General features: G+C 40.9%; 1 protein-coding gene across 3 annotated transcripts in view; it reads left to right on the forward strand.

The window, feature by feature from the left end:
* The window catches only part of NRXN3 (neurexin 3), a 1,622,198-nt gene that overhangs the window by 1,555,231 nt on the left and 50,110 nt on the right, over positions 1–16,857 (forward strand). For all 3 annotated transcript variants that reach the window (XM_032482446.1, XM_006184279.3, XM_006184277.3), the window contains one exon: positions 15,626–15,704. In XM_032482446.1, the coding sequence (XP_032338337.1) occupies positions 15,626–15,704 (79 nt within the window). The remainder of the gene's footprint in view (positions 1–15,625; positions 15,705–16,857) is intronic.

Here is a 16,857-nt window from a genome sequence, read left to right on the forward strand (position 1 = left end):
AAAGGTTTAAGTGAGACCAAGACTAGTGTGGCCAAAGAACCACAGGCTGGTTTGTCCTGGGCTCAGCCCCCCTATTTGGAATGGTGAGAAGCAAAATCTGTATCTCTTTTTTGGGCACTGATTGAACTTTTTTTTTTTGCAAAAACTGATCTATTAAAATGTTAACCTGTCCCAGTTCCCAGAATACTGCATGATGTTTGACTTACTTGAAACCTACAGTCCTACAAATAAGGAACTGACTCCGTAATAGATGGTTGTAGAAATGCAAGATAAGTTGTTTATGGGCTTGTCCGGACCAATGAGACATTCTGTATCTTGAAAGCAAAGATGCACTTCCAGAGCAACCCCCCTGATTGACAAATAGCATATAAATGTATTCCTGCCCCTGACACCTCCAAAGGTCAGGATTAATAATAATTTGACAAGGATGGGAACTAGTTCCCTCCTCCATCCCTATTACACTCTTCAAACATGACTCCTGGCTTGCCCAATTCTATGTAAATCAACAGACATTCCCTGAGCCCCTGCCATAAATTTAAATATACATTGCGCAGCTAAGCTCTGGTCCAGCGCTGTAATAGTCCTGTGGGTGATTTCAAACCAGTAATAAATACTGTCATAATATTAGCCACACATCACAAAATAGTAACATCTCTGGGTCGCTGATTCCCATTTCAACCCACACGACATAAATGTTGTCATCTCAGATTTCCAGAGGAGGAAGCTGGAAGGCAGAGGTCTTGTGATCACCCTGGGCTTCCACCCCAGGGGCAGAGCTCGGAGTGCTCTCTGACCCCAAACACAGCACTTTCTCCTTGCTGTTTGGCTCTAGACGATGCCCCTTCCCTCCTTGGAATAGCAGTTACGTAGAAGGGAAAACGTAATTCAGCTATGTATTATATGTCAGAATGTAACAAATATGTTTAGTGAGATTTGAAGAAAGTACTGAGTTAGCATGCTAGTATATTTTATTTTTCAGCCATAGGATCAGGGAAAAGCTGCATGAAAAATGAATTTGAGTTGGGCCCTAAAGAGGGATACAGAGAATTTTACCACATGTAAGTGGAATGAAGTGCAAACAGAGCTAAGTAAGAAGCACTATGAGCCAGAGCATTGTTGGAAACTTACCAGGCTTGCTCAGAGTATGGCAAACATTGATTTAATAGTGGGAATGTGGAAGTGCTCACGGGGGCCAACGGTAGTGAAAGATATCTCTCCAAAGTTACACTGGGGCCCACAGGTGGAGGATCTTGCATTAAAAAAACAAATTGTAATGTGGATTTTATTTGATAAGCAGTGGGATAAATTTGGACTAGGAGAGTGGCAGGTTGAAAGCTTTGTTTTTATTCTAATGACACTTCCTAGGGTTCATTGAAGAGACAGACATAAGTGGAGGCAGGGAGTCTAGTTAGAGAATCTCAGGATTCATTCAGGTAAGCAGCCAGGGCAGTAGAAATGAAAAACAGAGTAGCATGTTATTAGAGATGGGCTTTGCAGGATGTGGTGCCTGGAGGTGTGATGCTGAACAGGGAAGACTCAAAGATGAGTTTGTTCCTGGAGAGCAATAAGACCATAATCAGAGGCAAGAAAAGCTACAGTGAGAGGAGATGATCACTTCAGTCCAGGATATGTTGATTGCAAGATATTCAATCAAAAATATTTTCCCTTCCTAAGGTAAAAACATTTCTCCCTGATTACTCAACTCCAAAATGATCTCTCTTTCGAGTTCCTTTTGGACTCTTGTTTGGGCCACAGAATTGGCATATTGAAGAGCACTATAATTACTGTGGAGCTTTCTAAGTCCCACTCCTGGATATTATTCAGATGCCACCTGGTGATTGATGTGAACCAAAGGCAGTGACCCCCTACACAGTGCTTTGCATCGTCTCTGTCTCTGGCTGCTCTTTATGGATTGCTCTCTCTGTTATGATTGTGTCTGACCTCTAGTAACAGACAAACTGACCCGCAGTGACTGAAGAGGGGATACATTTCCTCACTTAGCAAGAATCCTGGAGTCTGGGAGGTAGAAAACTGCTTGGCTGGGATCATATCAAATATTTGACAAAATCAGAGTCAGCTTCTCATGTCTTTTAGCCTTTCTCTCACATTTGCTATTTTACGCTCACAAGCAGGCTGCCACAGCTCCAAATATCCCATCCAAATCCAAGGAAGAAGGGAAACCAGTTGGACTAGCCAAATTGTCCTTTTTTATTAAGAATATAATAAGTATTTCCAGAACCCCTAGATGACCTCCTTAATCATCACTTTGTCTGGATCAATGCCGCATGGCCACCTCTAGTTGCAAAGGAGGTTTAGTTAGGCTGGTCACATTGCCAGCCCTCGCAAGGAGGAAGAGTAGAATGGATAGTAACAATGTCTCCAACATTTGTCTTTCGTGCTGCACTGTGAACACTTGGAAGGCAGGGACCATGTTCCATCAGGCCCTACTCCCATGTTGTGCCACGCCCTCCTCCTCACCGGGTACTTTGCGGGACATACAGGGGTCTGGGATAGGAAATGTTTGAAAAACCAATCCTTGCCTACTGTGCTAAGCACTTCCTTTTGTCTTTTGGTTCCTCTGAGCAGCCTTAGGGAAGGAAAGTAGGAGCTTCTGGATATATATATTAGAAAGTCTTTTTCGGTAACTCTCAAAAAAAAAAAAAAAAAGGAAAAGAAAAAGACTCCATGCCAGGAGGAAATCTGTGCTACTGTAAAAATAGAATAGGGCTCAAGTGCATTCTTCAGTAATGAATGCATGAAAAGAAGCTTCTTAAATTATGAATGTGGCTCCCTTTGTTTATTGCCCAGTAATCCTGTTTTATTGATTTCTGTTTATTTCCAATCACCTAGAATGAGAGGCTGTGTCACTTAGAGATCTTGATCCCTAAAAGATTGTCATTAAAGCTACTCTGCTGTATTTAGTTGTTTATTTTTTGCTCAAAGTGATTGAATCAATACAAATACAAACAAAACACTTCTTCCTTTGCTCCCTAGGAGACTAGGGAAAAAAAAAACAAAACTACAGAAAAGCTAAATAGAGATGCTCGAATAAAAAAAAAAGCCCCATCAAATGACATATTGATTTCTTTCAGAGAGGCAGAGTGTAAATTAAAAATATTCTTCTGACACAGTTTTTAAAGATGCCACTGACTCAGCAGAGTCAGTACTTAATCGACTGTCTCTTCCTAGAAGGCCAGTTTGGAAGGGCAGCCTGCTTTTCCCAAGAGCAGCCGGCTCTTGGTCCTCGGAGGGAAGTTCTCCTCACAGTCCTTGCTAGTGAAGCTCCTTGGTTCTGTCTGACCCGTTCTCAGTTCTGGTTTTGCCATCCACCCCACTGCCTCCATGTGTGGTTAAGGACATTGTAAAATTTTTCAGAAAATGATGCCTTTTTTAAAGTGGTTGCAGTGAAACTCTTCTCGGAATTGGAAAGAAGTTGGAATAAACAAGGCCCAGGACCTTATTATGGGACGGTCTCTAGAATGGTGTTAAACACAGGTCTCGGCAGGTGTGGAGGGGAGGGGAGGTAGGAGCAGGGCCAGTAGGAGAGCCTGCCAGCACAGAAGCCCTATCCATACAGGGGCTCTTTCCCCCAACGTACCCTTGAGAGAGTCAGGCTAGTTAAGACCCACAGTCATGAGGCCCAGCATGAAGCACATGCGACCCAGTTTTAGGAGCATAAACCATTTGTCATAATTCAAGTTTCTGAAAACCGCATCAGACCCCTTTGGCCTGTTCAAAAACATTTTGCAGGATTGTTCTCAGAGGCAGCTGGGAAATTTGCAGAAACCACTGTAAAATAAAACTAAGGGGCCCTCTGTTCAAAGAACAGGAAAAAAAAATGTTCAAGTACTAAAATACGAAGCTTTTTCCTTTCTTCGAAGTCCCTCGACTTGCCATGGTGTTTCCATGGTGTTTTTTTATTTGCTATTTAATGACATTTTCAGTAAATAAAAATTAAAATTTTAAATTACGAGCATGAATATTACCATTCATCTTTATATTGGGCAATGCTAGTTTTCAATACAAATATAAGAGCCTTTAACTCAAATGCAGAATCAACAAAATAGCACAATTCGTGTTTCATTACTCCTGTAGGCCTATGTTATTTTGTTCTTACTGGAAGAATAGACTCTGCTCAAAACAAACTCACCTGTTTTTATTCCATTTCTCAATACACATACCTTCTATCAATACTCTCTAACTTCAGCCTACTAAGGCAGGACTGAAAGGGAAAAATTCTCTGGATTTTCCTATTTTTATTTTTCTGTGTCATTATTTTTAGTGTAAGTGGTTGACTAATACAAAGAAGTAAGACAGCACGTGATAGGTTTCCTTCGTTGTTGGTGTTCGAATACTATTGCCTTCTCTTTACTTTCTAAGCAACTTCTGATTCAAAGAGAAAGCACAGCCTGTCGGTTTGTCAGCGCCCCCACTTAGCCGATGCGGCACATCTGCCTGTGTGTTCACATCAGAGGACATGGTATGAAACCCTCAAGACAGAGACATGCATAGGACGTCAGCTTAGGACTGAGAATTTACCCCTAGTCACTCTTGTCTAGAAGACAATACCAACCTCCCAGGAAGAAATTTGCAGGGATGAATTCAAATAAATCTGTTTGATTCATTTTACTCCCACATGTGATGGGACCACAGAATCCTGTGTGCATGGGGCACTGGAAACTGTGTGTTGATGGAGTGGCCAGGAACGGGGTAGGGACACACACACTGCATGTGTCCCATCTGCTTATGCACGTGATCCACTGTGTCTCTGAGCTTCACTTACAAAACACAGATTCAAGAATAAAATGGTTAAGAATTTCAAAATGGCGAGAGCAGAGCGTTAAAACAAGCACAAGGTCCTTGTGAGCACCGAACCCTGTGCGACTTACATAGCTCTCAGTCTTGGGGTCACACCTGCTCTATTTCCAGCACCCACTTTGACAGTAAAGGAATGCTGTTGCTTATAAACTAGGATAGGGAAAAGCTGTTGGCCTTCTGGCCATCAGAAATGAGAAATGAATAGTCTTGTCCCTTCCTACATAGTTCTCTTTTGCTTCTGTGAATTGTTTTGAATCTATATTGAAAATCAGCTTATCCATTTAAGGCTAGTTACAGCCTAGAAATTAGGAAGTAACTTCTGGAAAGTAACTGAGTCCATCTGGGTTCCTAAATTTCTCATGCTACGAACAGTACCTAAAAACTTTGTCTAATTTGGGACTTATAATACGAATCAAAGAGCTATATTTGAATCTGTCCCCCAGTTTTTTCTCTGCGGGAGGTTGATACTGTCATCCAGACATGAGTAACCAGGGACCAATTTTCATTACAACGCTGAACTCCTTTGTAATTCCCCCTCTCTTGGAGTTTAATACCATGTTCTTCAATTGGCCCTCATTTTTTTTCCCTCATAGTTTGGACTCAGACTTGCTACAAGTCACCTGTAAATCAAATGTCAAGTGCACAAAACTTCTTTAACTGCTGCTGTCGCTCTGACACCTATATCTGACTTTTCTAATACTAAGTTGCATGGCTGCCTGTGTAATTTTTTCAGCGTATTAAGGAAAAGACAATCTTGTCTTTTCGTCACTTGTATCTTAACGTTTAGCTCATTGCATTTGACTGTCTGGGTAAGTTTTCTGTGCCACATAAGAAGTTCTAGGTTGTGCTAACATGCCCTTCCTTTTTGTGTTCACTCTGTATCATCTGAGCTTGCATTTCTTTGTAGTTTCTTGTTGACTAGGCATAAACTTCAGGTTGCCTAGTTTTTCAAGGTAACCATTTTCAACCCTTTTCCCACACCGACAGACCTGACAGATGTTCATGGGCATTGCACACTCTTCAGTATAAATGACCTACCATAGGTGGAAGAAATATGAAATGTTTGATTTCCAACCCTTGGCTTTTGCCCCATGCCTTTCTCTCCTGCTCATCTGGCAGACCTCAGTCCATCGTCATAGCAAAGATTAAGAGCCCCTGCTGTTTGCTTTTGACTGAATGGCTACCTTACATCCTTTTTCAGAATTGCTGAACAAAATCCAGGGCTGGCTTTATCCTACAAATCCTTGTTCTCCTCTAATGTTTGGGGCTTTTTTTTTTTTTTTTTTTGGTATATGTATATTTTTATTGAGATATAGTCAGTTTACAATGCTGTGTCAATTTCTGGTGTACAGCATAATGCTTCAGTCATACATGAACATACATATATTCATTTTCATATTCTTTTTCACCATAAGTTACTACAAGATATTGAATATTGGGTCTTTAAGTCTTCTAAGCTGTGCTCTCCACTTGCCAGGAAGGGCTGTTTCTCCTGTGTTCAGTGATGAGGTTAAGCTACAAAAAAGAGGGCCAAGAGGATGATCATTTCACAAAGAAATATGGCTCTATTTTTCCTATTTTTTTCCCCCAGAACCCCATTCCTTCTCCCTCAACTGTAGAGCACAAAAGATCAAGGAGAGTTTAATCACATCAACATGTTTGGCTCAACAAAATATAGTGGTGCTCTCCAGGAGGGAGACTGTTCAGAATTTTAACATCCATTGACTGACACCTACATCACTGTTCGTGGGTCACATTAATGTTTGGCCTCGGTCACTCACCCTCTAAGAAGAGAAGCTTGATTTCAGTAACACTGGAATAAAAAGCTCACTTAGAAAGGAAATCTCAACTCAGGGGAAAAAAAAATAAGAAAGAAAGGCAGGAAGGCCAGGGGGCCAGGAGGTAAGCAAGCAAGAAAAGCAGACTCAATCTTTGAGCTTGAGCTAAATTTGGGGCATTCTCTTGTCATGGTTAGACCTTCAATACTCTAAACAAGGGTTGTGGTAAAAGCCAAAAGCACTCACAGAGGGGACCCAGCCAGCCCTTTCTGATGAGCAACCCTGGAGAGAGGACTGGTACCAGTAATAAAAACAGCCATTAAAGCCAGACCTTTGTGTGTATATAACCAATAGGCGCCTGATCTAGAATCCTGGAGATGGTGTGTGGTTGGGTGGGTGGTTTTTTTTTTCCCCCTGCCTTCTAAATAATATGTAATTTCTCCAGGCCAAGAAATAAATTGAAAGGATTTAGAGGGATTTGCTTATCAGTGGAACACCACGTAGCATTACATTCCTCCTGCTTTTGGGAAGGTACATTGAAGTTTGGTTAATCTTCTGTGGTTCAATACTCCTCTTCCCTCTGTCAGGCTGCCTTGAACAACAGATAGATTAATCTCCCTTCTACTCACTCTCTTCTCCCTCCCTCTGCCCTCCCCGCTCACTTGATCCACCCTTCCTTTTTTGAGCAGATGGAAGGAAAATCTTAAAACTGGAAAGAAGAGGGGGGAAAAAAAAGGATGTTGCACCACATTTATTTATATAATCCTAGAAGACCTCAAGGATAGAAATAAAGGACTCCAATCTTTGGCACAAAATTTGGCTAAGCTTAGCTTGTTTTTTCTACTGTTAATTAAATCTTGAGTCTGCAAAGGGATTTCCTCAAAGGTTAATTCATTAGCAAAAGTTATTATAAATCATGTCGTTCTTTACCCTACTCCAGGATATCTGGAGTAGGAAAAAAAAAAAGAGAGAGGAAGAATGTGGAGGCTGTTGGCAGTGGGCATAGTTTAAAGAGAAGCTGGTGATGCCATTCGCTTGGATTCCTATTTAATCTGCTATCTTTAATGACAGTGGTGAGATCATCAATTTTTGTTACAGTGGGTACCGCTTAGGAACCTCACACGCATTTCAAGTTTTTACAGTTGGTGGTTTTGCAGCTAATTGGTGTTTTCTAGTTTGACCTGGCTCAAATCCTAGTGGTCTGTAAACTCCATGAGGACAAGGACTGGATCTGTTCAGCCCTCAGCACACTGATTAACACAAGATAGGCTCTTGGTAAACGTTTGTTGAAGGAACCCTGACTGAATGAGTAAATGCATTCATCCATAAAATCGTATCTCCAGAACAATGTATCTTGTTTGTTTTTTGTTTGCTTTTGTTTTTTTACATTCAATTTTCTGAGAGAGCTCTGTTCCAATTAACCAATCTTGGTCAGGCTGAATGTATTATCTGTAGCCCAGGGCATTTCTCTTTAAAGCGTCCTCACTCCAAGGAAATAAGAGCCAACTAAAATAAGTGTGCAGTGATATCTTACCTGGCAAGTGGTTATCTTTAGGAGTGAGTAGATAGAAGAGAAGAAAGTAATATCTTGAAAAACCACAGTTACATGAACTCTGGAAGATGTTTTTAAAGTTCACAGGGTGTTGTTCCAATAAAGACACTTAGGTGCATAGACATAGGGTGCAAGGGGAACTCAGAGCATCTTAACCAAACTGGAACTTTATCTGTTTGTCTCCATTATTCAGGTTCTGCCTCACAATATGCCCCTATCTTTTACACTTGAATATGACAAGTTCAAATCATTTACTTCATTTTCTCATAATGGTGTCAGTGGCTTCTTTTGAAGATGACTATAAAGAAGATGTTCAGAATAAAATGAGGAGATATATATACACATGTACACATTTTATATATATATATATATATAGTGATACTCATACAATCTTACCATGCTTTAAGGTTGTTTCTGGATTGGTCGTGAGTTGGGTGAAGTGGTGGGGTTGGAGTGGAGTGGAGGGTGACAGTATCAGTTCCAACAAGCATGACCAAGCTCCAGGGTTTTCCCATCTTTGGTTCAGTCTAAAATCCAACGGTAACGTGTATGTGCAGGGAGCAAGGCAGTTATCTGTTAGCATTGGTCAAAGATTGGACTATGTATTGGCAACAATTTGATAAAGAAAATCTTAATACATAAATTTAAGGAGATGGTCAAACTTATCAAATCTCATTAAAGTTTATCAATTGACCTAGAGTCTGTGTATTCTTAATTGAAAGTATCTCAGACATCCTTTTTTTCTTAAAAAAAAAAGAGAGAGAGAGAATAAATGCTCATAATGAAGCTGTATGAGACCCTCCCTCATATGAAACAGTTAACTCCATCTCAGAATGGAAGCACAGAGAGGAAAAACTAAAACACCAAGCATCTGAAGGAATTTAATTCCTTTTAGTGTGAAGCAGCTGCTGAGATATATGACTATTTTCTGTGGGACTTCAGAATATTTATGGCCCTTTCTCTTTTCCTTTTTCACTGGAAGAAAGGCGATCATCATTCTTGAGTGCGTTATTTATAATTTCATAAAGCTGTTCTGTGGCAGGACTTACTTTATCTTGCGCTTAATCTCGGTCAAATAACTGTGCTTTCCAAGGAGCTGGGTGGAAAAAAACGATTATCCTTCCAAATGATTAGCCTAGTCTCAGCGTAAGATAAAGAGCTAAAGGTTGGCATTTCAAGTCACAAATAGGCATCTGGGCGGTGAGGAGGGGACACGGGGAAACTCTCCTGGGCGGTTCTGACCGCGGCAGCAGACATTTTTCTCATGGCCGAATAACTGGTTACAATGAAGAACCGTGTGGAACCATCCCTGCGCCGAGATGGGGTAGAGCCCTTCAGAGTAAATAATTAGAAGCAGGTGATGTAGAAACAATAACTCATTGGAGGAAAATGAGAAGCCGGGTTTGTGCAGTTGAGGGAATTGAAAGGTAAATATACCTATAAATTTACTTGGGTGGACAGAGTTTTGGGCTTTCTTCTTGTCCCAGTTTATTCTAAGGTAATTTCAATAAACATCGGTAGAAAAAAAAAAGAATATAAATGCAATAAAAAATCTTTCAGGACAGGAATAAAGAGGGCTCCTGCCAGAGAGATATTTTATTGAAAGTTATTATAATACCTACTTTAGTTTTATGAGTTCTAATACAAAACCCAGTCATTTCAACACGTGGATTAAAAATATGAAATACGTATTTTAAACTAGGGTAGTATGAATGATTATTTTTAATATAGGACTCGGCTAATATAGAGGGATGGAAGAATGTTTTGCTCCCCTTGAGAAGGCAAGGAAAGGTCTTTTTTCTCCACTGTGGAGGGACCAAGCAGTCAGACCTGTGCACTATGTTCGGAACCCATGTGCCCTAGCTCCCCAAGGAATGGTGGCGGATGACACTGATGAGACGTGGGGAGGGAAGGAGACGAGTCTGATAGGGCAGGATGTTAAATTCACGCTCATTATCCAAGTTTGCAGGAACCACACGCGAACTCAAGTAGCTGTCACGCTGTCATTCCAGAGCATCTCTCCCTCCCGTCGTCCTGTGCTACTCGTGGGTGTACAAATAAACTGCGCTTTTTAACATATCCCCGAGCCTTTGCGCAGGCTGTCTGTTTCACCTAGAATGCCCTTCCCCCGCCCAGAGCGCCCCGCTCTCCCCTGCTTCACCGCTGCCTGTCCCTGAGGGCTCATTTTCCACCTCTGCTCTTCCCCAGCTCTCTCAGCTCCCTGCTGTTTGCTCCCTTACCGCCTTCTGCTTACTCTTGTCATAGCGTTCAGTTTGCTATGTCAAGTTTGCCTGTTTACCAGGCTCTCTCTTCAGAGACTGTGAATTCCCAGAGCAAAGGAACTGTGCTTTATCTATCACTTTATCCCTCATAACTGCTACAATGCTTGACACATAGGTGTTCAGTAAATGTTTACTAAAGTAATAGAGGAATGAATGATTGAATGAACAGAGCACTTTGATGATATGGTCATGGTGGATCTGATGGCTCAGCCACCATCAAACTATTTGGTTTGGGAGCAGTTATAGATCTTCCATTTTTCCTTGAATGATTTATAGGCAATGCTGATATTTGACGTACAGGAACCACCATATGTAAACACTATAAGCTTAGCCATTGGGAGTTATGAGAGCTTTAGATAATCATTGTGAGAGCAAAAATGTGAAGGTGACATGGCTGGCACCTTGATGAACGTTCCCAGTGCAACTATATGAAAAGAAGAATTTTCTAAAGCAATACTGTTACTTGAAGGAGCATGGATGGCAGACAGTTAAAAATAGCAGATGCTGCTAGAAATGTCTGTACCCTTGGTTATTGTGTGTATTAGAATTAATTTGCGTTAACAGCTTAGCACAAAGCCTGAATATAGCAAGTGTTTAATAAGTGCTAAATGTTATTGGTAGACATGGTTCTAGATAGTTCAAATACTTTTTTCCTCCTTTCTAAGTAATTATGAGTAATTACGAAAAACAGTTGTGATTGTGGGAAAATACACACATACACACACACACACACACACACATACACAGCCTAGAGCTACTTATTGCATTTTATTTAAGAAAAAGTGACCATAATTTCATTCTACTCGCGACAATTGTATCCCAAATCTGTGAAACATGACTGCAGTAGTGAAACATACTCCCCCAGCCATGGGAACCAGCAGTCAGAAGTGTGCCTTTTCTTCCAAAGGTCAGAGTCAGACCCTGCATTTGCTTATAGCTGGGGAAGGGCACAGACAGGAAAAGTTAAAGCGCTACTAAAAGAAAGCCGTGTGTTTTCTGAGAGTAATTCTAAATCAAATTGTCATTACTTTAGGCTGTGACCCTAAGTGCATATCCCAAAGCCTTGGTTTGTAATTTTTGTTGATGTTGTTTTTAGGTGGCAGGGACAGAAGTAGTATTTTTAAAAAATCCCTAAATACAGTGTTCTTAATCCTGAGTCCTTTGCAAATCAAAGCTTGCTGCCCCTGGCAAACCAAGTATTTCTGAAACTACACAGTGTTCTGTGGCAGGAGTGGTGGCGTTGGATGCCGGGTTCTCCAGATAAACATGGTTTACCATGTTGGGCAAGGAGGGGATTGAGATGTTTGTAGCCGCTTTGGGAGTTTCACTGGCTGTGGCTGTAAATGGTGATGATGAGGTTTGAGGGACAGGAAGGGGCTGAATTCACAGGAGACCCACACAGACTGTCTAGACCCACAGCCATTGGAAACAGATCATCTTCCAATGAATTTTAAAGCTCTCTTGGCATTTTCATGAGTATATTTTTCTGTACTACTCTTCATGGCAGATACAACCAGAAATGGTGTTGGTACGATAAAGTGGCAGTAAGGAATTATCAGCAATGAAGAACAATTCTAATGAGAGATAAATCATTAAAGACAGAGCATAGGCAGATAGCAGATCTAGTTAAATTAGGAGAGGCTACCAGTCTCAGCATGCTGTGACTGACTGACTGACTGACTGACTGACTGACTGACTGACTGACTCATTGATGAGTTAGCTAGTTTTAACTCATACTTGTTGAGCAGGGGAGGGTATAGCTCAGTGGTAGAGTGCGTGCTTGGCATGCGTGAGATCCTGAGTTCAATCCCCAGTACTGTTGTTAAAAAATAAATCAATAAGTCTAATTACCCACCCCACAAAAAAAAAAATCAAACGGCTGAACACATTTGTTGAGCATGTGCCCTGTACCAGGAACAGAGCTTCACTTCAGTCAAGTGCCTTGCCAAAGACAAGACACTGTATCCCAATTTACAGATGAAAAAAACTGAAGCCTGGAGAGGGGCGGTGACCAGCTCCCCCAGGTTGCTGAGTGGAAGCGTAGGAGCTGGGGCTCACAGCTGTGCTGTTCGGAGGCAGCCCACTCTTACCACACTCTGCTAGACTGCCTGCCATGTCCTTTTCTTTGAGTCTAGCCACCGTTATAGGAGCTACTGGCAAAATATGCTTCTGTCACCTGGGAGGAGCACTGTCGCCTGGGAGGAGCATTGTATTCAGCCATACTCTTAAAAACTCATCTGTGGAAAGTGGGGCACAGAGCGGTTCACTGGGGAGAAAGGGAGTGAGAAATGCGGTTAGCGGGGCAGAGTGGAGGTGGTGATGGGGAAGAGGAGTGGGGCTGCGGGCAGTGTCACTCAGACCACAGGGGAGAGAAGTTGTGTAATATTAAAGGAGGCAGGGGAAGATGAAAGGAAAATAGTAAATATCCTGTCAACCACAGAGCCTAGGACTTTTCTTCAAACAAACAAACAAACAAAAAAGCTTTATATTATTTCTTTGGCCAATAAAAATTAAGGTTACTTTTAGAATTAAGTTAAAGATTCCACTAATATGTTAATGCCTTTGTGGGGTTTCTGTTGGACTTATGCATTGCTTTTATACACTTACTCAATGACTTTTTTAAACTTTATTTCCTGGCCTTCAGTTTTTGAGACAAGCTCACTAGATTTTCATTAACTCATTGGTTTTCACTCATTTCTAGGGGCCGAAGGGAGTTCAGCTGTATATGGGCCATTCTGTAAGGTCATTATAATCAAGTCACCAACAATTAATTTCCAATTGGTTACATTTTAGACATGCATTCTCACTTTCTTTGTCAATACTACCCTCTAAGGAGTTTTTTAGATATTTCTTATCCTAATTGCCCTTCTCCATAAAATTTTAATACCAGATATACTGCATATTCCTTTAAGTACTGTGGACTCTTGGCAGGTCACAAACCATTTTCAGGTCTAAGATCCTCCCCCTCCTGCCCAAAACAAGTTTTGCTGGCTAGGGGGCGGTATCATCCCCATAGAAAATGCGTGATCAAACAATGATTGTGGCCCTTCCCAAAATGGTGTTTGCCTCTTATAATTGCCTTCTGCAATTGCACAGTGAACATTTTTTCTCTTACCACCTCCCTTCCCTAAATGACCCTGATCACAGCAGGAAATGGGAGTAAGCCTATGCTCTCTCTAACACAAGTAGTGATGGTCCGGGATACAACTGCCGGCGTCAGTTGCTGGAAATGAAGTGCATGTGTCAGCAGTGTCTAATAGAAAATAAAAATTGCATGTTTGAGAAATCTTTTTCTATTAACTTTAAGGAGGAGCAGCAGTTGGAAGAATCTCCCTGACAGATGTAGAATGAAGTTCAATCATGTGGTTTGAGGCACCTCTCTGCCCCTGTCAATTAAGTGAAATCAATTACCTACTGTGGTTTTTCTACTGTTCTTTGCTGTGTTCAGTAATTCTCTGCCTCTTAGGTCTATTTCAAGAAGGATGTCTGGAAACACTAAGCACGTGGGTTGTCATGTGTATTCATTTCCTAGGACTGCTGTAACAAAGTGTCACAGAAACTGGGTGGCTTAAACAACAGAAATTTGTTTTCTCACAGTTCTAGAAGCTAGAATTCTGAGGTCAGGGTGTCGGGGGGTTGGCTTCTTCTGAGGCCTCTCCCCTTGGCTTGTAGATGGCTGTTTTCTCCCTGTACCTTCACGTGATTGTCCCTCTGCATGTGTCTGTGTCCCAAAATCTCACCGTTTTTTCTAAGGACAACAGTCATATTAGATTAACCATCCAAACGACCTCATTTTAAATTCGTTACCTCTTTAAAGACTCTATCTCCAAATACCAGTCACATTCTGAGATGCTAGGGGTTAGAACATCAGCATATGAATTTGGGAGGGGACACAATTCAGTCCATAACAGTAAGCAGGGGTGTAAAGAAGCCTATTCGAGCTACTCATGCAGACTTTAAGACGTATCTGTTCAAATGCTAGCTGTGTGTCCTTCAGCAACTTGCTTAACCTCTCTGAACTTTAGTTCTCTTTACCAGTATAATAATTATCCCTGTCCCAAAAGATTGTTGTGAAAATTGTGTCTAATTAATTAGTAATTGCTGTAACAAATAAGTATATATACATGTGTAGCACAGTATCTGGCTTGTAATTGCTTTTCCTCTTGAATATGGATTGAGACTTTAATGCATTGGGAATAATAAGACCAGCAAGGTGCTTGATATCATTAACATCAAGAAAGGGAAAGCAATGAACATTTATTGAACAACTAATACGTATTGAGCACTTTCATGCACATAGTAGAACAAAAGTTACACAAGATCTATAATTAATTGATGGTTTGATTGACTTGAAACAGTATTTCTTGTGTATGCCATAGGTACCAGGTATAGACAGTGGTCTTTTCATCTACTGTGTAGCAAGGGCCCTTCTTCTGGCCCGTACTCGCACTCCCCGGGATTTCTTGCAGCAGCAAGTTCCCTGATTCAATAGAGGGGGAAAAAAAGTCTCCAGTTGAATTACTATTGTTGCAATCAAAATTTTTCCTGCTCTCTTCAGAAACATCCTTACCTGTGTCCAGAGGCTGTCGTGCTGTATCTGTCTGCTGGTCCACATTACTAATTCAGCTAATTGCAGCAATTACACGAAGAAATCGCTGATGGCGAGAGATGTCATTAGGCTATTCCTGAACAGACTGCATTCCACCACGTTCATTAATTATGCCAGCCTATAGATTCCCAACCACTGAATTACACACTTGAGACTGCACACCATATGCACGGAAGCCCTCTCCAAGCTGCAGTGCGTTTCTGCGCTGGCTTGCTCTTGTGTATTGCCCACCATTTGCAATAGCCCTTCTCCTGCCCTTCTGAGTCTCAGAATTGAAATTAAAGTTACGATGGAGTCAGGCCGCACAATGTGATATACAGGGACGGGACAGGTCTGAGCCTCCTGAGTGACTCTGGGTCACTCAGCTTTACACAAGACACTCACAGACTGTCTGGACCCACAGCCAGTCACAGCTACACAGGAGTTAAAAAATCCGCAGCATGCCCTCTTTAGAGAAGAGAGACAGTAATGATGATGGAGGCAGGACACAGTGATAAGTCTTCGATGCTTCCATTCATTGGTTTCCTTATCTCTCTCTTTTCTCTCTCCTCCCCTTGCCCCATTATTTTTCCTTTGACATGCGCAGCCGACATCGGATGACCTTGTTTCATCTGCTGAATGTTCCAGTGATGACGAAGACTTCGTTGAATGTGAACCGAGTACAGGTAGGTTAGGTCAGTCTTGTTTTGCTTGCTTTATTTTTTTCATTTGCAAAAAACAATACATACATATATGTGAATATACATGTGTTTTATATATATTATAGTGTGTTAATGTGTGTATTTCCCATATCTATATATGTATGTGAATACATATATAAATATCAATATATAATGGAAAGCATCAAATCCCATGGAAAGAGTGATAAGATCCCGGAGGAATTTAAAGTCATTTCCTCGATAGCTAAAGGAAAGTCCATAGGACATAACTTTGAGCAATCAGAGACCCGGATTAACCACCGGAACAACAAATGTATAGTGGCCAGTGGCAGCTATGAATTTAACAGAGGCGGGGGCATGAAGATTTCTATATTGGAATGACATTTTAAAAAACCAGAAAGCCAAAGTGGAGCCGTAAAGATAATTTAAACCTCATTCATTGTTCTGACTCTAAGTGGCAAACAAAAGAAAACCAAACAACCAAAACAAAACAGAACCATTTTCCATGGGATTTCAACAGCGGTTAACATGGTATTATATTTATACTAATTTTGTTCGTTGTGTGTTTAGAGAATTTGTGCAGCAATATAGCATAGTAAACACAAAATTAGTACAGAACCATGCCATGTCAACGGCTGAGATGCTTCAAAATGTGTCTACTGTGCTGAAGTTGAGAGGACTTTGGCAATTAGGAGCTTCAGTGTGTTCCCCATTTGCACCCAGATACATTTTGATGTTTTATGGCCTTTCTTTATAGTGAGCTATATATGATATAATGTCCAGCAGGCAATTGTAGTCCCTGATTATTTCCTATCAACTTTCCCAAGTCGTCTGTTTTGAGACTTGCTCTAAGTTAAATATTTATTTATATATATGAGAACAGATATCATCGAATTTCTGTGTATGTATAACAGAGTTAGAAGTTGGAGCTGGGTTAGGATCTTATTTCTGCAAAGGCAAAGAGAAATAAATAGCATTTTCTAGTTGATTTTTTTGGGGGGTTGCTTTAATTTTTTTTTCCTTTTCTTAAAAAAAAAAAGGAGAACCCTTAAACATTTTATTTTGTTAACTCCAGAGACATTTAAGATTCGTGAAAGATATATTAGTTTAACAAAAGTAAAAATCTTCCATTTGTTACCCTGAAATGATTTATAATTTT

Source organism: Camelus ferus, chromosome 6, assembly GCF_009834535.1.
Source record: "Camelus ferus isolate YT-003-E chromosome 6, BCGSAC_Cfer_1.0, whole genome shotgun sequence".
Classification (NCBI taxonomy): Eukaryota; Metazoa; Chordata; class Mammalia; order Artiodactyla; family Camelidae; genus Camelus; species Camelus ferus.